We start from the raw sequence: 22,644 nt of genomic DNA on the forward strand, positions 1-22,644 counted from the left end.
GGGCAGAGGTGGTGGGGTAGAGTGGGCAAGGCGGCCAGTCCTTGATCGGCTGTTTACTAGCTCTGTAACCTTGATATTTCTGACTTTGGTTTCCTAAGCTTTCGAGGAAAGCTGATGACATATGCCCCTAAGGGTTATTGTAAGGGTTAAATGCAACTATATATGTGTATGTCTAAAAAACAGGATGGTAACTGGTCATGGCTCAGTAAATTGTTAGTTGTCATGTCTGTTCCTGCCTTCACCTGTGCACTGAATTGCACCATTTCTCGCCTTCATTCCTTTGCTCTAAGGCTCCTTGGCCAGAAACCCTGCCTTTCCACGTCCTGCCTATTTCCCGGCACTCTTTCAGACCTTCAGCAATGGGCTTCAGTGCTCCCCCTACCTGCCCAAGCAAACCTTTATGACAGTGCTATAGCCCATGTTGAAGGCGTGGCTGCTGCTGTGTCACCTGGGCCTGGGGCGGAGCTTCACCCAAACACTCCATCCACTTTGTGTGGAACCCTGGGCTCCATTCTGTGTTCCCTATCTGAACCAGGAATTGGCAGATGGGGCTTCTACTTCCACCATCAGTCATTAACATACTGGTCTTTAACTCTAGATAGATAGCCTCACAGCATGTTCATTCTCCTGGACAAATGTTTCCTTTTTGATATATTTCTGTATTAGACTTAAGAAAAAACTCCAAAATAGACAATCAGCCCAACCCCATGGACTGCACCTGGTACTCTGTCCATTCGCTGCCCCTGTGGGGACTCAAGGGAGTCTGTCACACCCATTCACTTAGGTCAGTGTTGGGTTTCCTCAGCCAAGTGCCAATGTTCACCTAACATCTGAAGTTAACTAGGCATGATCTCACAACATCAGAACTTTGTATCTCTTGAACTTCTGTTCAGATGTGATGCTTGATGGTGGCTGGAATTTAATGAACCAATTTGGCTAAAATTCAAGTTTGCTCTCATTTTTTCAGAGCAACTTGGCATTTTGGTTCAAGAGGCTAATGATGTTAATTGGGCCTGAAAAGTCTGCATGAGAAAAAGAAGTTAGGAGAAGGATAATTACTGAGGCCAAATCTGTACAAATATTACTATACAGCCCTTATCATTCCAATTGTTCCACCATGTGATGGGAAGGTCCATTGAATGAGTCTGATGACCTTCCAGGGCAAACTGACACTGGCTGTGTGTGTGTTTGTGTGAGTTGAGGGAGACATTTACTGAATTCAGTTATATCTCCTTTCCAATAAATGAGAAGATGCCTGAAATGCCTAATGCTTTCCTTAATAGTTCTTCACTGTATTTTTATTTGAGAGGACACTTCATAAGAAGTGAGAGAGCTGTTATGTTACTATTATATCTAAAAGCTTGCCACCTGAACCTGGAGGAAATTTTTTTTCTGCTCTAGCTCGTTGTGAGAGTTCTCAAAGTCTGATTTTCTGACCACTAGTATTAGACTCACCTAGGCTACACATACAAATCTGAGGGTCCACCCAGAACCTCCCCTTACATATTTGTGTGGGGCTCAGCAATGGGCATTTCCAGGCACACTGCAGTCTGAGAGATGCTCTGCTATCTGGAGATGGTTGTGGTGAGTGTGGAGATCAGTCTGCCGGGAAAATGGGGTTATTTGAGTATTCCCACAGAGTATGTAGCACTGGGGTTATGACTCACATAAAACATGGAAGTGGCTCTGTTCTTAAGATGCAGATAATACAATAGGGGCTCTAAATTACCTTTATTGAATCAGCATGCCATTCTCACCAGGTGCATGGCCCCGGGCAAGGCACAGAGCTATCACATTTATAAAACGGAACTTATCATGTATCACCTGCTGAGACAAAACTGGGCCAGATGACCTTTTGGGCTCCTTTTACCGTTAAAATCCAGTGTTTTATGTTATAGCTTAATTATAAGAGTGACTTGAAGGTGAGAAGAGTCTCCAAGGTGGACCCTAGTCTGCACAGAGCTCCCAATGAAGAAACGTTTGCTTTTCAAACCAAAGCTTCCTCTTGGGCTGTCTGGGGGCTGAATCACAAAACAATCCAGCGTTCTGTGAGGACCAAAGGACAGGAGTCCTGGACAAGGTTGCCACCTTGAAACCTGCTGCATTTAAAACATCAGTGTCTCGTGTAAAATGCAGGGCAAGACCCCCTCTCGCCAACTAAATCCAACCCCTCTACATCCCTCCTGTAAAAAAAAAAAAAGAAAGAAAAGAAATTCTGCCAATTCTGCCTCCAACCTGTCTCTTCTTGATGAACTCATACTCATCCCTTAAGGCCCAGCACCTAGGTGATCTCTGGTATACAAATGTCACAGAAAACTTTTTTCTGCCCACAATCGGGACTTGTCCTTTGTATGTCCTAGCATTTACCAGGACATTTTTATTGCTAACAGGTACTTGCAAGCTGACTTCGCAATAGCCAACTCCTGAAGGCACGGATTGTGCTTTTTTTTTCTACTTTGAATCTTCAGGGCCTGGGACATTACTGCCTCCACAGATTTTTGCTGAATGAAACAAGTTTTCAGAGCTAAAGGACTAATTAGCTGTTTTAGTTTCTTTTGATAGGTCTGCCCTGTCCTGTGGTGAATGGCTTTTGAGCCCTGCTGTGAATGCTGCACCAAAGCCCCAGGAGAGCTTTGGCGCATAAATAAGTTTGCCTACAAGAGAAATCTAGGTGTGACCTGGACAGCTGGCGTTCATAAATCCTGTATGTTGGTGGCATCTGCCAGAAAGGCACTGCACCTAGAGTGCATGCTTTGGGTTATTTGGGGGCTAATTTACATATTCAACAGGTCAGACATCACTGCCTGTACCTGATGAAAACACAAACAGAACTCAGTGCATAGTAAGTGGCTAGAACTCTTCTGGGCTGCTTGGAGGCTGTCAAAATGTCTCTTAAAGGAAGCCATGATCTCCACGGTCTTTCTCTGATGAGCTTATTTTCCAAACTGCAACCAGGAACTCCCTACAAGGGAAGAGGCCAGGGGCCCCGCCTGTCCCTAATTATCTGGGGGGATGTTTTACAAATGGCCTTTCTTCTGGCTACAGTCCCTTTGGGCCAAGCTCACACTGGCTAGAAGTACTCTGGGTGCAATTTTCTTAGAAGAGAGCAGTGAATTTATAGCTCCACATGTCAGAGAGAAGAAAAGAGGGAGGGAGCAATGCTTCTCGCTGACCACTATGGGCATGTTACTTTGTGCAGTTACGGCCTCTGACCAGGAAAGGTCAAGGTTCAGTGGCTCTAGTTACATCAACAAACACGAAGCAGCCCTCTGCTGCTCTGAGGGCTGAATCCATCCCCTGACTGTGCTCCCGGATGTCTGGCCTGTTTTTCACTGAAGCAAATCTAACTGACTTGCCCTCTGCAATAGCTTCCTAACTTGTTTCCCTGCCTCTGGCTGGCCCAGTCTAATCCATGCCCTTCTGCAGCCAGCATGCTCTTCGGGAAAGACAGAGCTCGTCCTGTCGCTTCTTCACCTCAACTCAGCCAATTGTTCCCATAGCCCCGGGATCATTTCTAAGATCTTTATCCTGGCTAACCCTTGTGTGGTCCTGGGCTTCCTTACAAGTCTCATGTGTCATCACTCCCGGCTGCTTCCAGTGACAGGAAATCTCTTTCAATCCCCTCAGTGCAGGTTCCTTTCTTGCCCTTAAGCCTTCCTCATACCAGGTACCCATCCACCTGCAATGCTCTCTTTCCCCAACCTGTCTTCACACGTCTGATTCCTACTTATGCTTTATCTCAGCCTAGAGATACTCCCTTTAGGAAACCTTCCCACTGGATTGGGTCCTCTGGAAGGACCTGGTACTTGCCCTAACAATACTTATTGCATATGCTCAAGCTAGCTGCTCAGAAGCTGTAGGCTCCATGGGAGTGGGGGCTGAGCTTGTCTTGTTACGCCCTAGCCCCCGAATCTCTCGTGGTTGCTAGGCACATAGTAGGTAGTCAGTAAATATTTTGTTGAGTGAGTGAATGGGCAAATGCACACTTACCAGGAATGGTAACCCAGTCTACTCAAATCTCAGGCGGTGAGGTGGGAAGGCACTCTATGCCACACTCACCGTTACAGGTGCAGCGCACGTTCCTGTAGAATCTCGGACACACAAAGCTGATGCGAGCCGTGCTGTAGGTCATGAGTGCGTGGGAATCCAGTGACAGGCCCTGTTCACAGTGCTGCTCCTGACAGTCCAGCCCTGAGCAGTTCTTCTCCAGAATAGCTGAGATGCGCATGACATTCTCCAGATGTCTCCTGGCATTGGACAGCTTCTGGATCAGGTAGGCTGGCTTGTAGAACTCACTGCTGTGCATCTCCACAGCAAACAGCATGTCTAGCTGGTTGGTGCCCAACACGGGCTGGATGCTAATGATGTGCAGGGTGTCTTGCTTCTGGGTGAGGACCACGTTCCTCAGGGTGCGCCGGAACCCATGCATGTGCAGCCCCACAAAGTCTTCGGGGGACACATTTTCAAAGCGTATGGTGACGGTGTTCTGCAGCATCTCATGCACCAGCTGCTCCACGTGCACGACCACGTCGATGGGCACCTGGAAGCGACCATCACTCACTGACACATTCAGGACATACTTGCCACTGTCCAGACCTCCCAGGGCGATGATTTTCCCATCATGACTGTTCACTTTGAACAAGCTTTTCTGCTCCGATTTCAGGGCAAACGTGAGCACGTCATACATGTCTTGATCTGTGGCGTGAATCTTCCCAATGACTCCACCAGGAAAGTCGTCCTCCATGGTGACGATGAAAATTTCCAGAGGAATGGCTGTGGGCTTGTGGATACTCTCCTCAATGACCCGTATGCGGATGTAGGAATGAGAAACTTGCTGGGGTTTGCCTGAGTCTTTTGCCTGAAACAACCAAGAGGGAGAAAGATCAGGAACTAAGAAAAAAATCATAATCATTTAAAAAACAACAAAACTCGGAAGATGTCTTCTCCCTTTACCACACTCACTTCTCCTTCCATCTCCTGCCACTAGTCTGAAAAATGCTGCAGATGTGCATTTAGGAGGAGTGATTTGTCACCTTCAGTCCCCGTTCGCACACTTTGTTATAGACAAGAACATGTATCAACACAACAAAGCCAGTAGGGGTGAGCAGCGATGGAGGCTAGAAGGTGCTATGAGATCCAACCTGCCTGAAACAGGCTGGCCTTGTTTTAATTTTGCATAGCGCTGGCATTCCGTCTTGGACATAAAAATTAATTTTTACTTATTGATTTTAGGAAGAGAGAGACTTGATTTGTTGTTGCGCTTATTTATGCACTCGTTGGTTAATTCTTATGCGTGCCCTGACTAGGGATCGAACATACAAACCTTAATAAATCGGGAAGATGCTCTAACCAACTAAGCTACCAGGCCAGGGCAGAAGAAAATTTTTTGTTCTGTTCAGATTCTTTCCTTTTGGTTGAACCAGATGGCACCTTTCTGCACATCTAAGAAACAACATTAAGTGGAAATTACACAAAATTAAGATTTAGAATCAAGAATGGTGCCCGAAAGGAAAAAAAAATAGTAGCCTGAATGAAACCTTCTTTGTCTTCCTTCTTTATATCAGAATCGATGGCATAGCCACTCTGACAACAGATGTTGACTGAGCACCCGCACACGTCACGTGAACGTAGTTTGTGTTGTGGGGCTTCAGGGCAGGGCAGGCTCCCATGGGCTGGATCCTGGGGCAGATGTCCGAGGAAGCAGGGCTGAACTGGACCTGGGGAGGTGTGAGCTTATATGTGGAAGGCAGTGTACAAGCAGGGGCTTGGGCACCNTTAAGTGGAAATTACACAAAATTAGGATTTAGAATCAAGAATGGTGCCCGAAAGGAAAAAAAAATTAGTAGCCTGAATGAAACCTTCTTTGTCTTCCTTCTTTATATCAGAATCGATGGCATAGCCACTCTGACAACAGATGTTGACTGAGCACCCGCACACGTCACATGAATGTAGTTTGTGTTGTGGGGCTTCAGGGCAGGGCAGGCTCCCATGGGCTGGATCTGGGGCAGATGTCCGAGGAAGCAGGGCTGAACTGGACCTGGGGAGGTGTAAGCTTATATGTGGAAGGCAGTGTACAAGCAGGGGCTTGGGCACCCCACAGACTTGATTTCAAATCTTGGTCCTGCCACCCACTTACGTGTCTGACTTTGAGTCAGTTACTTATCCTTTCTGAGCTTCAATTCTTGTATCATTAATATGAGTAAAATAGTATTTATTTCACAGGCTTCTTGTATAGTGAGGACTAAAAGACACTGTAATTTCGAGGGCTTAGCACAAGCCTGACCCATAGGAGTACTTAGTATCTGGCAGTTAATGTGATTGTTGTTAGTTTTATTATCACCCTCACCACATCTCTATTTGATGGTCAGTGTGAACCAGAGAGGCCAACAGGGAAAATTCATATAGAACAGGATGTGTTTAGCAAATTAGGTGGAACTGGAAGTCAAACAGTGGAGGGTCTGAAAGGACAGTGATGAGTTTGGACTCTATATACCAGAGATTGCCCACTCAAAAGTCAGAGGCCAGAAAGATGACAGACAAGCATACAGCAGCTGAGGGTAAGGGACAGACCAGTGGGCTCTGGCCTGAGAAGGCCTGGAGAGTCATGTCTGCCTAAAAACCCTGAATTCAGAACCTGAAAGAGTCGGGGCCAGGATTTAGCCCATAGACCACACATTTCCAGGCACTAGGAAGCCCCAGATGGTTTTAGCTTAGGACAGGGCTTGATATACCTTGTCTGCGCAGGGCAAGGCAAGAGACAGTAGTTTAGGCTTTGAGGGTTATTTGATCTCTATCAACTACTCAGCTAGGATTCCAGCACGGAGGCAGGTACAGAGCATATGTAAAGAAATGGGTGAAGCTGTGTTCCAATAAAACTTTATTTATAAAAACCTGCTGATGGCGATGTAGTCTAGGAGCTTTAGTGTGTGGGTCCCTGGTGTAGGGGAATGACATAATCAAAGGGGAATGATTACTGTGAAGGGGCATAGGGAGGGATCAGAAGAGAATGAGGCTGAAGCCAAGGGAACCCCCCATGAGGTCTCTGCAGTGGTATGGGGACGAGGCCATGCAGAATACAGTGGGCGGGGGCACAGAGAGAGTAGCGGATGCACACAGGGACTTTAGGAAGGCAAACACGCAGGACTTGGTGGTTTACTGTAAGGAAATGGGAGGAGGAAGCTTTCTCTCCTGTTTTAAGAGTCTGAGATGTGAATGTGCTCTGTAACAATCAGAAAGGGCAGGCAATGCACTCTACCTGCTTCTGTGAGAAGGCCCTGGAAATCTCTCTGTGCACTTGAGCATGCACACTGTGATGTAAAATTATTTACATAATATTGTTGTGGGAATGGGTGGCAACTGAAGCATTCACTGACGTGCTCAGAGCCAAAAGTCATTAGTTTGGAAGGTTTTATGGAGCACAGTAAGCCATAATTCATCATAAGAAATAATGTACGCAATCAAATGCTATACAAATACTAAACTTATTATGGTTATTATTACCACCATTAATAATGAGTTCAGATTTCCCTCTGTGCCAATCGTATACAAAAATTCAGTGACTGTGTACAGTCACTCAGTTTCACTGATGGGACCCAATTCTTGGTACTGGCAAAATTCATGGATAGGAACTTTTTGGTGTTCTCTCATTTCTTGCCCCTACCCACACCCGTTTCCTACCTGCCACTTCTGCCTCTTTGACCCATTTCACTGTGCACAAGCCAATGACCTTGAGGCAGCAGGGATGCTGGGAGGCCACTGCCAACTGAGCACTTGGTCCTTTCCTGTCTCACTGAGAAAACTTACCAAGCAGAGGTCTCTTCAATAGCAGAGGCCATGATTTGGCTCCATTATGTTAGGACCAAGACTGATAGACTCCCTAAGTTGGGTGATATCACAAATACTACTCAGTACAAAGCAGCAAGCCTTGACCAATGAGTTGTCTTTGGGGGTCAATTAGAACCCCGGGAATTTTCAGAATGCAGATTTAGGCCCTGAGACCGTCTGCCTGGTACATCCTCAGGAATGTCCCTCCTGAACTACAATGCTTCCCTTCCTTCCTGTTCAATTTCACACACAGAGGCCACTTTTATTGGTGTGAAATTGAATTTGAGATTAAAAGGGGAACTTTCCTGCATGGTAATGAATTATGTGGACTCGCTCAGCAAAGGGAAACCAACCAATGGGCACATAAACCAGTCTGAGAGAAAGCCAGCCCGACGGGGACAGGAACGATGCCATACCTGGACACGCAGCACGTATTCTGGAGACTCCGTGTGCCGGAAGACCACAGCTGACCTCAGCGTCCCATGCTGGTCCAACATGAACTCCTCCTCCTCATTTCCCGACAAAATAGAGAACGCAAAGGGCGGCCCATTGTGAAAGGAGTCTCTGTCTGTCACCACCAGCTGCAAAATGCTGGTGCCTACTGGCTTATTTTCCTGAATAACAGAGTATATTAAAGATGAAGATAAAATTATACCTCTCTCCACATCTTAAGAAACCCCATCATTACTGGCTGACAGTGCTGTGCTAGAGAACAGGCCTTCAGAGGAAGGAATTCCCTGTGATATTATCGTGCCTTCTGAAAATATGCTGGCGTCTGTAAGCGTCATGCTTCCCATCCTTGGCTGCCTCCCCACAACTGCCCCATGAGACAATGAGCTGCAGGTGAGAACACAGGACTTCTCCTCGAATGGGTTTACAGATTCCAAAGATGGTGTTCCTCTGCCTTGTCCTTGGAAAGACTTGAAATGTGCTGAGTTCACCTATACAACTCTGGAAATATATACCACTCACTCACATTTGTGATTACATCAAAAATCCTCTCAGGCCAAGAAAACATCAACCTTTTGGGATGGGAAGGCACTTCCTCACAGTTGTCACAAGGTAATTATGCTGAAGCCCAACACTGTGATGCAATGTCACAACATTGGACTTTTGGAGGGGACATCCTGGCAACTTCCCGGTACATAGACATAAATATATGCCAGGTGAAAAATGGGCTTTACACCCCAGCCCTCATGACACACTTTTGCCATGTTTTGTAAGAAAAGGGAAGGAGGGTAGAATGAAGTTGGAAATGAGGAGAAGGAGATCCTAACTTCATCAGAATTTCTGGAGGCCCTGATGCTATTATGCAAGCAGTATTTTTCAGAACCTCTCTGCTTTCCCCCCAAATAGAAACACATTCTTTCTTGGCTCAAAGGTTTTCCTCACTTTGGAAATGCCATGTTAAATTCCTCTGTGGCTCAGGCAATGTGTCCCTTGCCTCACTCTGTTTTGACTTTAGCATCACCACAGCCTGAGCCTAAAGTCAGTTTCATTAGTTCAGGCCTTCTGATGACAGCGATTTAGGATTAAATGGGTTTGGGTCACAGAGATGAAGACAATGATACACTGATGTTTGGAGGGGAGTCATGCACGGGGCAACACCCGCTAGTTTTATGTGCCGAATTAGCCTTATAAAAACCATGTGTCGGAATAGGAAAGTTAGTCTTGGTTGAAATAAAGGAGAAATACTTTTTGAAGGAGAAAGAGAAAAGGACCTCAAAGACCCCTTATGTTTCTCCTTGTCTCCAGCTGGCTTTTGGTCATGGGGAACTAGACATGTTCTCCCTCGGGAATCAGTCATGGGACTGCCTCTGCCCAGCGTGGACTTACTGTGTCATGCTGACAGCACACTCAGCACCACACAAAACAGAAGATTCATTGATTTGTTTGCCCCATCTATAAAGGCCATTTCCTTCACAGAAGAGGGGGAAGGGAAGGAGAGAGAATGAGTGCCCTAGGGTCACCTGCTGAGAAAGAAGCATGAAGTATAACAGACAGACCCCGGTGCTGCAGACATGAGCCATGGTCCCTGCTCCCAGGCAGAGGTTCTTGGTCCTCTCACTGCTCAGGACTTCTTGTCGTGTGCGTGAAAGCAGACTGTCAAGCTGATGGATGTGTGTCATCAAACCGAATGTTGAGTAGGCAAAGCCCACTTTGTTCAGGGGCAAGCACACTGAGGCGGAGAAAGCAGGGAGGGCCATGTGGTGGGGGCAGTCCTGGGAAGAGCAACTGAGAGGAGGAGGGATGGATGAAAGTGTAGACCCTGCAAGAAGCTGGGAGCAGGAGAGAGAGAAGAATGCACAGTGGCTGGAAAAGGCACGAGAGAGGAGAGGAAAGCCAAAATACCACCAGGTGAAGGAATTGGGTTTTGCTGACAAGGATGGGAATGAAGCAGAGTTGCTAGCTTTATGCCTGCCTCTCGGCCTCATTCCCAGACAGCTCAGTGGTGCAGGGGGAGCCAGCTATGGATGGCCAGACTCAAAGTCTTGAATGTTACTCCAAAGGGGTCCCCCAAACCTGGCTCACTTTCATCTTACCTTCTACCCATAAAGCACGGGGCTCTATGAGGCAAGAGTCTGAGGCCAAATTGGACTGGGCAAAAGCTGATTCTCTCAGAATATCCGTGGTCCCCCCAAGGCAAGTATATCAATTCCTGTCTCCTCTAAGTCCTCCACACTGACACTATTCCTGGACTGGGTTTCCTTATCCTCCTGAAGTCAGGTTTCCAGCTTCTAGAAATACTGGGAAGTAGAGGTAGCTCAGTGCCTAGTCGTGTGCTCATGAAATATCTTTTGAGTTAGGAAAAAATAAATGGGAAAGAGAGTCACTCTGACTGCAGAATATCAGCAGGAAGTCACTCTAACCTGCAGCCTAATTTGAAAGAGTTAGTGGATTTAAAGTGCTAAACAAACCACTCATGGAAGAGCGACTGTAGTGAGTAGAGGCTCTAGCCTGATGCCCAGTCTTCATTTGACTGACAACACAGTTGTATAAATCTCCCTCCTATGCCAGCAAAGCACAAAGTGGCCACAAAGGCAAATGTGGAGAGAAAATAGTTTTTGCCGAAGACAAACCTCAGTTCTAAGCCTGACATTACCACTTAGCTGCTTGATCTCGGGTGAGCTACTTAACTCCTCAGACCCCCGTCCCTTCACTGTACGGTGGGGCCTGGCCCACCATCCCACTCTGTGGGGCTGTGGTGGGGACAGAAGGTGTATGGAAATCACCTGACACTTGAAAGAATCCCATTGGTGATGGTACTTGTTAACATTAATCAGTTGCAATAGAAGAACCAGCTCTTTCTATACCAGCCCTATGACTGGATGAGTTGATACTAGGCAAAAACAAAATAATGAACCATGAACAGTAAACCACAGCAAAGAAAGGAAGCTGAGTGCATAAAGACAAGTGCCTGACAGGCAAGGTTTGCTCACCTGAATCACAGCGGTATAATTAGCAGGTGTAAAGACCGGGCTGTTGTCATTCACGTCAGAAATGTCAATGTTGAGAGTGGCAGTTGATGACATCACAGGAATGCCACTGTCTACGGCCTGGACAAGCAGGGAGTATCCAGACACCTGTCAAAGCACGAAGGGCTGGCAGTGAAGAAGTGCCACACTTCCTTCCTTCTGCACCCACTCAGAAGAGCTGCAGGCTCTGCTCTGCTTCATTGAAGTCCAGCCACCTCCACTTTAGTTCTAAACCAGAGTTCCTCAGCCTCGGCACCACTGACATCTATTTGCAGAAAATTCTTTTGATGGTCTTACCCAATCATTGTGCTGCATTTGGGCCCATCCCAATATGCTCATAGTATTTAGAATGGAGACTCTTCCTACTCATACTTGGTGAGGCTGTGCCTGATTCCTGATTCCAGTGAAGGGATAGGTGTGGATGGGAGTGGATGGAAAGGGAGCTGGCCTGAACTCTCTTACCCGTTCCCGATCCAATTTCTTCTTAACCTTCACAAGTCCCAAGACAGGGTCCACAGCAAATTCATTGTCCCGATCTCCACTCACAATGGAAAAATGAATCTGTCCATTGGGCTGGCTATCAGCATCTTCTGCTATTAGCTTCACAGCACATAAGCAAAACAAAGAAATGACATGACAAGAGAAAAGGTTTATTTTTAGGGTTTCAGGTGACTACCAGTGGGCACAGCCCTGACCGTTGTCTTAGGTGCTACACTCAGCGGTGACAGTGATCATGACTCTAGTGGGAGAGGCAGTGGGGTTGGCGCCAGGAGGAAGCCACCAGTGCTGGAGCTGCCATTTTACCTGCTAATTTTTACCTGCTGGGCAGCCTAATGCTTGTCAAGCCTGATTTTCTGCAGGCCTTGAGCTAGTAAGGATAGAGTCAATGCTAACTGATAGGGATACTATTGTGGTCCTGTTCCAGTTCAGCAAAACAATGCTTTCTGTCACCAAGCTAGGCATTCTCTCAACCCATGCATTTCTGTGTTATGGAAGACTAAGAAAATTGCCTTTCTCACTTGGGCAACACATGTCCCACTGTCCGATGCGCATGTTGGTGATGCGGGGATTTATATGTGTGGAAACAGTTTCATAATGTCCAGGAAGGAGCAAGGACCTAGAAAGTCCATATCTGATGTGTAAAGAATGCACACCCACAACTTAGTGCTGCAGGAGCCAGCGATAAGGATGAATGAAAGAGACCTGTCCAACCCAGATGACGAGGATGGCGAGGATGAGATTCATTGTTTCCAAAATGTAACATGTAAGTCTAAGAGAGCCTGTGTTCTCACAATACTTCATCTATTCTTATTGGTATTAGAAAAAAAGTCCTTCTGTAAGCGTAGCCAACTCAGCTTATACTTGCTCCCGTTTGTAGCTGCCTTTGTGTGTGTGTGCGCACATGCACATATAGGGGGCTGGAATGGATTTTGTTCTATCCTTAGCTACCTAATAACTTGTCATCTAATGTTACAAGCTAGTGGGGGCCACCGTTACAAATTCATTTCATGGTATGTTTTGGTCTCAAAAAATACATTCCTGGGGGATTGTGATTATCAGTGACTTGTACTTTGATATAAATGCATTTTTCAGACCCTCTCTCACAGGCCAGACAAAGAAGGACAAGTTAAAAGACTCATGCCTGAGGAGAGTTATTGAGGATATTAACGGAAAAAAAGACAATGAAAGGAAAGAAGAGAATCCACAACAGACTTTGCCCACTTTTTCACTCTGTTGAGGACTGTTAGTTCCAGACATCTGGGCCTCCCACTGGCACCTACCAAAATGACAGAGTCCCCGACCAAAGCATCTTCACTGATGACAGCGCTATAGATGTCTTGACTGAACTTGGGAGGATTGTCATTCACATCTGTGAGGTCGATGTTCACAGTGGCCACAGCGCTGAGAGCTGGGGTGCCCCCATCTTTAGCTTCCACCACCAGGTAAAACTTTTTGCATAATTCATAGTCCAGGACTTCAGAGACTGATATACCCCCTTGGAAGAAAAATGGGGAGCTTTAGATTGGATTAGGAAAAACCATTGGTCAGCAATTCCATAATCATGGAAATACAACATCATCTCTGGCCAAGAATATTAGATAGTCAGGAATTTGTTTATTTAATTTCCTGCTGAGTCTGATAAATGCTGTCAGTTAAAAATGTAGGTAGGTATCTGACACAACACTGAAGAAATGAAGTGTTTGCATGGTTCGGTAATAGTTCCTGAGCTTCTCTCAAGCAGCCTGACAGTCTGGCATTTTTCATCCTCGTGCAACTAGGGACAGGAATGACATCCCCGGTAAGTGCATCTGGGTGGTTTTTCAAGTAGACTCGGGCTCACTGGGAATGAGCTGAAATGTGTGGGTGCAAGTGTGTGACCCCAGCCCTGGTGAGCCGATAAACGCCTTCAGATAGATGGACTCTCCTAAGAAGTCTCATTCCCTGTGTCCCCCGTCTTCAGCTCTCTGTGCTTACCTAACACTGTTAGGACACAAAGAGGGCAACGATCTCAGAAGGTACAGTGACAAAACGGAAGAAAAAAATACCTGGGAATCAGTGGCCAAGTAGTAAGTGTGGGCTCAGTGCCCACCACTACAGAACAGCGATAACGTCTGTGTCACTGATACATTTAAATGAAGCAAATGGAAGATGTGGAAGCAGCTAGCTGGGTGCCATCCCTAGGGGAAGTTCCATGAGAGCTAGTTTCCTCCCGTGCAAGCCCTTTCTAGTGAGGAAGCCCAGTGCTTCCTTCACGCTGCCGTTGGTAACTGGTTACCGAGAAACAGTCAGTCGGCCCAAGGTGTGTATGTCACATCCATCCACAGTGGAATGTGCTAAGGCTGCCCTTCTACTTAAGGTGAGAAACGGAAGTCATACCTGTAACAAGAGTCTTTTTCTCCCCATAATTAAGTTTTCTTACTAAGTATCACCCTTAGCATTTTATCTTGCACCCCAGTCTTGTTATCCAGTGCCAAATTTAAATAGCACTTAACCATTTCCCCATGGTGTTCGTATACAATGGACATAATGAGACAGGCTAAGGCTAATGCATATTTAAATGAGGAAAACTTCCATACATTTTAATTTGAAGTAATGGCCTTAATAAACGGAGTTACTGCTGGGAGGAGCTGCTAATGTAATTCCTCCATCAATATTTCCACCTCCCTATATTTAAGGGCAGAGACTATATCTCCTTCAGTTTTTGTACCCTCCTTCATTTTTTGTACCCTATACCTCCTTTACATTTTATGGCAGTGTAATTGAGATGTTAAGCATGTATTCCAAAGTCAGTAAGATCTGAGTTCAAATCCTGGATCCTCCACTTACTCATAGTAGACATTGGAGAAATTATTCAACCTCTCTGAAGTTCTGTTTTTCTCATATGGAAAATGTGAGAAATAACTAGTGATTTAATAGGAAGCTGGTGCATTTGCTATGCTAAATGAGCATTGCTAATTTGGCTAATTATGATAGTTTCATATTTGTATTACTGGACTATCGAAATGGACCTCCTTTGCCACATTGCTCAACACGTACATGTTCCTCGAGTAATGGGGAAATTGTGTCCCATGGCCAGAAGGTGTGAGAGTCTCATACTTCTCATCTGCAAAATGGGAGTGCCTTGCCCATTCATGGGATAGTAAACAAATGAGAATATCCATGAAAGTGCTTTGGAAATATTTTTTTGAATTTTTTAAAATTTAATTATTGTTCAAGTACAATTTTCTGTCTTTTACTCCCATCCCAGCCCACCTCCCCCCCCCCCCCCAGTTCTCCCCACCTCCCTCCCATTTTCCTCCCCTGCCTTAGTTTTGGCCCATGTGTCCTTTTTACTTGTTCTTGTGATTCCTTTCCCTTTTCCCCTGAAATTCTCTCCCCTCTCCCCTCTGGTCCCTGTCAGCCTGTTCAGTATTTCAGTGTCTTTGGCTTCAGAAATATTAATAAAAACACTGTATTCAAATTATCCCTAATAGTTATTAAATCTCTGATGAAGAGAAAGCCCAGGGGTTTCTCTCATTTTTTTTCTAGGCACCTTTTCTCCAGATGATGCCATATCTTCCCCTGGGGTATGAAAAGCGTGTGGTAAGAAATGACAGGGTGGGGACCAGGAGCAGTGAACAGGGTTCAACTACAGTGCCAATTCCAGTTGACTGCAGTGCCAGGTTTGGAAGGCCCGCAGATCACTGTCAGATCACCCATCAGTGTCTGCCTTGGTAGGTGACCAGAGAGTGGCAGCCTGAGTGTGGATGGTGGTAAAGGAACACTAATCTCCAGGAGTGTTTCCCAACCCACGGACACATAGTCCAAGTTAGAAAACAAAGGAACAAACAGAAAAAGTAGAGAAACAAACAAACTCTTGTGCTCAGTGTGCAAAGAACACTTCCTCTCCCCATCAAGGAACCACATTTACTGCTCCCCAACCTTCCTGTGGGAAATCCTGGAGACAACCTGGGGCTCAAGCATCTGCCAAGTGAGTCCACAGTTAGGAGCTTCAAACTTAGAGGGGCATCCTTAGAAGCAGAATGCCAGAAGGCACTCTGGGGCCTGCCTGCAGGCCCTGCTATGAGAAGACTTGCTTCTGCTGCAATCATGTATCAGGAGGAAAGGAGCCTACCAAGCAAAGTGGTTAGGAGGGTAGGAGCTGAAGCATTCTAAGTAGGCTGCTATTTACTTACCTGTCTTTGGGTTGATCCTAAATTTCCCTTTTTCATTCCCAGAACGAATGAGATACGTAATCTCAGCATTTGTGCCAATATCTTTGCTGGTGGCAAAAACCTCAAGGACTTGGGTGCCAGGGGAGGTGTCTTCAGGCACAGTCACCAGGTAGTCTCTCCTTTCAAACACAGGGGGGTTGTCGTTAATGTCCAGGACCGTGATGGTGACGGTGGCAAGGGAGCTCAGGGCCTGTCCAGGGCTCTGGTCGGTGGCCTGTACGCTGATGTTGTAGGAGGGCTGCTGCTCCCGGTCCAGCGGCTGCTCCAGGATGATGATGCCAGATGACTCGTCAATGGAGAAGTAGCCATCAGCCGAGTAAGCCAGGGAGTACACGACCTTCCTATTGATGCCTGCAGCAGACACGACAGCGTGAGAGCAGAAGGTGCTATCTGACCCTCTGCTCAAGCACCTTTGAAGGACCACACAAGGGAAAAGCAGTTCTAACCCACAGCTTTGGTCCTACAAAGATGTGAACTTCAGTTTGTAAAATATATGCAACAAAATTAAAGAGCAAGGAGGTAAAATACTGGCAACAAATATCAGAGATAGTTGGATATTCCTAATATATTGAAAGAAAAAAATTAAGATGCCAATGGATATGAGGGTGAAGAGATGTGCCACAGAAGGACAAATATAAATTAATTGACTACTTCAACAAATGTTTATCTAGAATCTATCAGAACTATTTATTCTGATAGATTAGAGGTAATCTGATAGACTACCTCTATTCTAGAGGCCAGAGAGTCTATCAATGAACAAGAGCCAAACATTTCCTGCGGAAATTTTTACATCCTAGCGAATTAGAGATCAACGACAAGGAATAAAACTAAGTGGCATGGAGTGAAAAGGGAGAGAAATAAAACCACAAAGGGGGAGGGCATGAGGAGTGCTGTGTGGGGCGAGTATTCGGAAGATGGAGCGAAGGGCAGTCATTTTAAATAAGATGGTCAGAGAAGGCCTTGGCATTGAGTGCAAACCGAAAGAAGAGGAGGGAATGAACACCAAGACTACCTGTGGGGAGAACCCCCAGGTGGAGGCACATGCAAGTGCAGAGGTCCTGAGGTGGGAGCCCGTCAGCCCTGTTTGAGGAGCACCGTTGAGAGGACTGGTGTGACCAGAGTCAGGAAGGGAGAAAATGAGATTATGGAGCAGACCCTGTGGTGGGGCGGGGAGGGGTGGAAAGGTGGGAAGCCACTGGGGGGCTTATGAGCAGAGTCATGTGATGTCCCTTGGATTTTGACAGGGTCGCTTGTGATGATGGTTGTGAACAGAATGGAGAGCAGTTAAGAGGGAAAGCAGGGGGAGTGGCTGGAGGCCTCCACAGAAATACAGGTGTGTGGGATGGCAGCCCGGACAAGGGGGGGCGGCGAGAAGGGAGAAGTGGCCTGGTCCCAGATCTATTCTGAATGTGTGGGTGGGGAGAAAAGACTGTTTTCTGACTGGGGAGCTAGCAAGATCTGGGATGGGACAGAAAAAGTACATCCCAGGATGACTCTTACGTTGGTTTTGAACTGAGCAAGTGAAAGAGGGAGCGACCATCAGCTGAGGTGGAGAGTGTGCAAGAGATGAGGATTTGGATGAAAGACCAGGATCCCTGTTTGGGGCAAATTAAATTTGGGATGGACAGTTTATATTTAAGTGGAGATTCAAGTAGGAAGTTAGTGCAGGAGGCTGGAGATCAGACAGGTTCAAGCTGGAGCTATAAATTTCAGGGTCACCAGTATTCAGAGGGTCTGTGGAGCCAGGAGAATGGATGAGTTTGTGAGGGAATGTAGACGAAATCCGATGGCCGTGAGCCTGGAGCACGCTATCAAAGAAGGGAGAAGACCTAGTCATAGGGGGATCTCTAGCTCTACGATATAAAGAAATGCACTTAGTTACCAAAATACAATTTTATCTCAATGTGTACTAACGCTAAAACATATCGACCAGGAAATGTCCACTAACAACCACTCAGTCAGTCACTGATGATTGGGTGTGCTTCTGGTTCTGAAGACTGATTTAACTATTTTTATTACAGGACCTCAGCACTTCAAATACGGTTTATAAATGTCAAATTTGTGGGTAGTTAAGATATATAAGAAGCACAATTTAATTATCTGTAGGCTGAAAAAAATGCCCAAATACTCTTAATGAGGACAGTCATCAGTCATGACTTTACCTCTGACAACACCTGGCTATGACTTTTGCAAACCATGGACCCCAGAGTACATACCCTTAGAGGGGAGGGCTTAAGTCTGTGTCGTTTTCTACCTTAACAGCTCACCATGGGGATGGACATTTGGCAGTAACTCCCTGAATGTACATTTCCCTTAAGCCAAATTCCCAGCAAACCAATAAAATCATACATCCTGAGCGGATGGCATAAATTGCATTATGTGGCTTTCGCCAAAAGGTCAACACTAAGAGCTTGTTCTTGGTTCCATTCCAGAGAGTCCATTTTTTCCAAAGTTTCATCATTTACTTAAATTTATCTGTCTAAAACAACCACTCTATGATATATAAACAACAACCTCTGATTTCATAGGTAATGAGATAAAAAAAGAGAAGGCCTTCCTCTTCTCTAGAAATAAGGTCCCAGAGCAGAGGTCTTAGGGGAGGTTTTTGGCTATATTTAGTGTCTGGAAGATTAAATTCTCCAGCATAACTCTCTGGGGTAAATGCACAGAGGGTTGGAAGGTGATTGAAATTGTACCTGAAAAACAAGTCACTGCCTGCATGTCAGAGCTGGGTGCATGCCCCAGGAGATGCCTTGACTAACTGGGTGGTCTCAGGACACCTCTCAAGGTCACAAAAATGAATTTAGGGAAACATATCAGTGATTTACATAAATACACCACATAGGTTTCCAGGTTGTCAAATTGCACATTCCCTGTGGATTAACTTCCACCCCCAACATACGGTACAGCAGTCTCACCAGCAGTCAGATGGGCAGGATATCCATGCGGGGGCTTTCCTCAGAGCACCTGCTGACAACTGCAAAAGCCACTTCACTGATGCATGAACCAAGGGCTGATGCACTTGTTTGGTGCCACCACCATTTTTTAGGTATGCACCAGAGACAATGTCCTGTTTTCCCTCAGCTTCTTGCTCAATCTGCTTAAGGATCTAAGATCTGGCCCCACAGACACTTCCTCTTCAGGCCTGAAGATCATTTGGGAAGGTAACTTTGGACTCCCTGCCCTGAAAGCCCTGGTGCTCAGAACAGCTGAGTTGGGAGAGAGAAGCTGGATGCACACGGTGCTGCTGTGGGGGGGGGGGGGGGGGGGGGGGGGGGGGGGGCTGTGAGGCCTGAAGGGAACGTGCTTTAATGGCCGCCTGTGTTTCCTTCCCTGGGACAGAGAGCTGGAATCTCATTAAACACATCTATATTCCTGGTCTTCAGCTTTCTCATCCAGCCTTATTCAGATGCACAGGGCTCTGCTCAGATCCCCAGGCAGACGACTCTGTCTCCTCCCAGCGTCTGCTCAGCAGGCGAGCCCTGTGGTTGGAGCACTGTGTTTACAAGGCTGACATTAATCAGCCACACAAAGACCAAGGCTCCCCTCCGGGCAGGTTCTGTTAATTTAAACCCAGTGACAGCGTTTTTCTGCTTAACCACAGCAGAAAACCACCTCCACCCCCAAAGTGGCTGACCTTAACTCCCCCCACCTCCCCATACATTTTGTTTCTGACAGTATCTTGGGCATTCACGCCAGGAGGAAGGGGAGATTTATTGTTTAGCTCTCCTTTCTGTGACCAATCAGACCGATAGGGAAACAAGATCAGAAAAGGTAGGGGAAGTGGGGGATCCCAAATCAATGAACCTGCTAAATTTTATCACTTCAGATTTGGTAGCTTTCAAAAACAGAGCAGGATTTATTTTTGGAACGTATTAACTCCAATTGAAATAAAATTGTGGCGGATTTCAATGATCTCTAGAAATAAAGTCAGATCTGGAGATGCCAATTTGGAGGTGGTATTTTTGGTGTACCAGTTTCTTTGCTGTGTTTCTAGGCGACGGGGTGCTGTCTTTGTTAAATGAATGCAGGTCATGTTCCCAAAGCGGAAACTTTCTATCCAAGGGCATTTGATAAATGCCATCCTTCAAATCACCATCACTTTGCTACATACCCAGCAGAAAAGATGAACCCGGGCAGAAGAGTCGCTTGCTAATTGGTCTAATGCTGTTACTGCATGTCACGATGCGTTACATTAGGTATAACATTAATCCATCATTTTGCCCCTGTGTTGTTTAAGTATGTAATTCTGTTCTCCAATTTGAGTCTAATTTAATGAGGACGGAGCTACTTAGCTTCTTAAAATGCTGAAATGCCAGGCTACCAAGAGAAGTATGATTTTCATTGCAAGTGAAGTTTCTGCATGTTAACTGTGGCAAATGGAGCAGGGCTTTGGGGGATTAAAATTAAGTAAAAAGAGAACGATTAAAATTCCTATTTGTTCAAAGGAAGTAATCGGTAGTGTCACTTTGCAGTGTGGGGTTGGAGGACAAAAATAGCTCTTAAAATTCCCAGTAGGAAAGGCTGGGAAATCCTGGGGTGGCTTGCCAAGGGCATCTCTACTCCTTCCCTTGAAAGGTTTCTAAATAGAGGTGAAGCCCCTTTCCATTTGGCCAAATGGAAACATGGATGTTTTAGACATGGGACTGTCAATGTGGTCCAGTCCTGGAAGACAGAACACCTTGCTGCTAGCCCATGATCTGCCCAAACTATCCAAGTTAACTTGGGCAAGTCACTTCACTTCACTGTGTCTCGGTTCTCTTCACAGTTAAAATGACAGAACCTGGGTCTGTTGAGGTCTAAGATTATCTTCCAGCACTATGATTCATTTCCAAGTTAAACTAATGGCACTGGTTTTGTTTTTACTTCCAAAAGACTGCCCTTCTTCCCCAACTGCCCATGAAGTTGCTAGACCTGGGCGTAAGTGGGCCATGTCACCAATGGAAAATTCCACAGTGACCTTGACCATGATGAACTATTGGATTTCCTGGGTAGAAAGAAAACTTAATAGAGCAGATTAATACCCGTTCAGTTAAGTGTTCAGAATTCACACATAATAGGGTATAGCAAGGCTCTTACACCTCCATGAGAAATAACACCCACTGTTAGGATCGTCCCCGAGGACCTAACCCAGTGTTGGAATAACAGCTTTATTTGAGATTGCTAAAGGTGTTAAAGTCAGCGCCAGAACCAAATGCCAAGAGTGGGCAGCACAGCAAGTGCATCATGATTTTTTTAACCTGACCTTTAAAAAATGTTTTCTCCCCTTCTGCAAAGATCAAGCTCCCTGGCTTAAGGAACCTAAGGCGAGCTCTGTTACGCTTCCTCTGAGGTCTTGTGTTGGCAGCTGTTTTGGCTCTGGCAGGGCAAGGCCTTGTCCTGAATGTTCACCACTACACCCTCCAGCGACCACATGGGATCTGGCCTGCAGGCAGTGCACACAACACCTGGGCTGCACGGAGTTGCTATATGCGGGTTTTTGTAAAAAGGCTTGAATATATATGGAATACATATCTGGGGAAGAAATAATTTGAAACAGCGTCGATAATCAGATTGTGGTAACAATTTTAATTTTGGTTCTAATGATTTTTATGTCAGCTTCATGAAGGCGTCATAATCTATACAGAATAGCATGAACAAGTTTTAAGTGTCCAGCTCACAAACTCTGACAAATGTATAACCCCATGAAATCACCACCCTCACTGAGATACAGAACAGCATAATCACTCCTTAAAGTGAGTGTTGAACTGTGGTCAGCTGCATGATATCACGCCCCGGACTATCTAATAACTTGTTTCTGAACCAAAATTTTCTCCGACCTTCATTAATGCCTATTCATCAGTACTTAAAATCTCACAAGGATATTTAGATTTCATAGCTTTTATGATTCAGGTGTGGTGATTAAGACATGCTCTTAGGTAAACTATAAGGATTATTCTTTTAAAAATGATAAGCAAAGCTTTGGTTCTTGAATATGTCACTGCATTCCTCTGCTACAGCCTTGTGCATAAGACAGCAGTTACTTTTGAGGAATGCAAGGGTTCTGTCTTTCTCACAGGGGACACTGGCTATGACCCTGCCATTTAATAAGGATTCACTAAGTGCCACCTCTTCGATTGCCCCAGGCTCTGTACTGAGGACAAGGGCACCCAAAATACATCATCCTGAACTCTAGTAGCTTAGCAAGGTGACAAGGAATTACTTAAACTAGACAGCTTCCTGAGTGTCTTCCCCCCCAAACCCCTCTCCCACCTGAATCTGAATGCTGAGTTCTTTGGATTCTACTGCCTATCCCGAGGCCAGGTCTCACAGCCAGGTGAGGCTCCCTTCCCCTCTCACCTGGATGGCTACAAGACTCCTGATTACAGACTGCCTCAGACTCTATCCCCTTCCAGCCAAACTCAACCAGAGTTAAGTTCTTAAAACTGGATTTAGTCTTGCTTCCAGCTGCTCCAGATAGTACTGACTTCTCACTTCTTACAGTCAGAAGTAAAAACTTTTGAGAATGGCCTTTAGTTTTTGCAGTCTGCTGCATGCACTGTCTATTCCACTTACTCCTGAAGACACAGTGCACTTTTACCCCTCGGACCTTGGCCTGTGCTCTTTTTTCCACTCAGAGCACTCTCTTT

At 45.8% G+C, this 22,644-nt stretch overlaps 1 protein-coding gene across 3 annotated transcripts in view; it reads right to left on the reverse strand.

Annotated features, from left to right (window-relative positions):
• Positions 1 to 22,644, reverse strand: part of FAT3 (FAT atypical cadherin 3) — a 515,463-nt gene that overhangs the window by 40,338 nt on the left and 452,481 nt on the right. For all 3 annotated transcript variants that reach the window (XM_037042798.1, XM_037042797.1, XM_037042799.1), the window contains 6 exons: positions 15,977 to 16,366; positions 13,082 to 13,296; positions 11,763 to 11,900; positions 11,265 to 11,408; positions 8,241 to 8,438; positions 4,060 to 4,858 (listed from right to left, as the gene is read on the reverse strand). In XM_037042798.1, the coding sequence (XP_036898693.1) occupies positions 4,060 to 4,858; positions 8,241 to 8,438; positions 11,265 to 11,408; positions 11,763 to 11,900; positions 13,082 to 13,296; positions 15,977 to 16,366 (1,884 nt within the window). The remainder of the gene's footprint in view (positions 1 to 4,059; positions 4,859 to 8,240; positions 8,439 to 11,264; positions 11,409 to 11,762; positions 11,901 to 13,081; positions 13,297 to 15,976; positions 16,367 to 22,644) is intronic.

Source organism: Sturnira hondurensis, unplaced genomic scaffold, assembly GCF_014824575.4.
Source record: "Sturnira hondurensis isolate 20B ecotype Veracruz unplaced genomic scaffold, ASM1482457v3 Scaffold0003796, whole genome shotgun sequence".
Lineage (NCBI taxonomy): Eukaryota > Metazoa > Chordata > Mammalia > Chiroptera > Phyllostomidae > Sturnira > Sturnira hondurensis.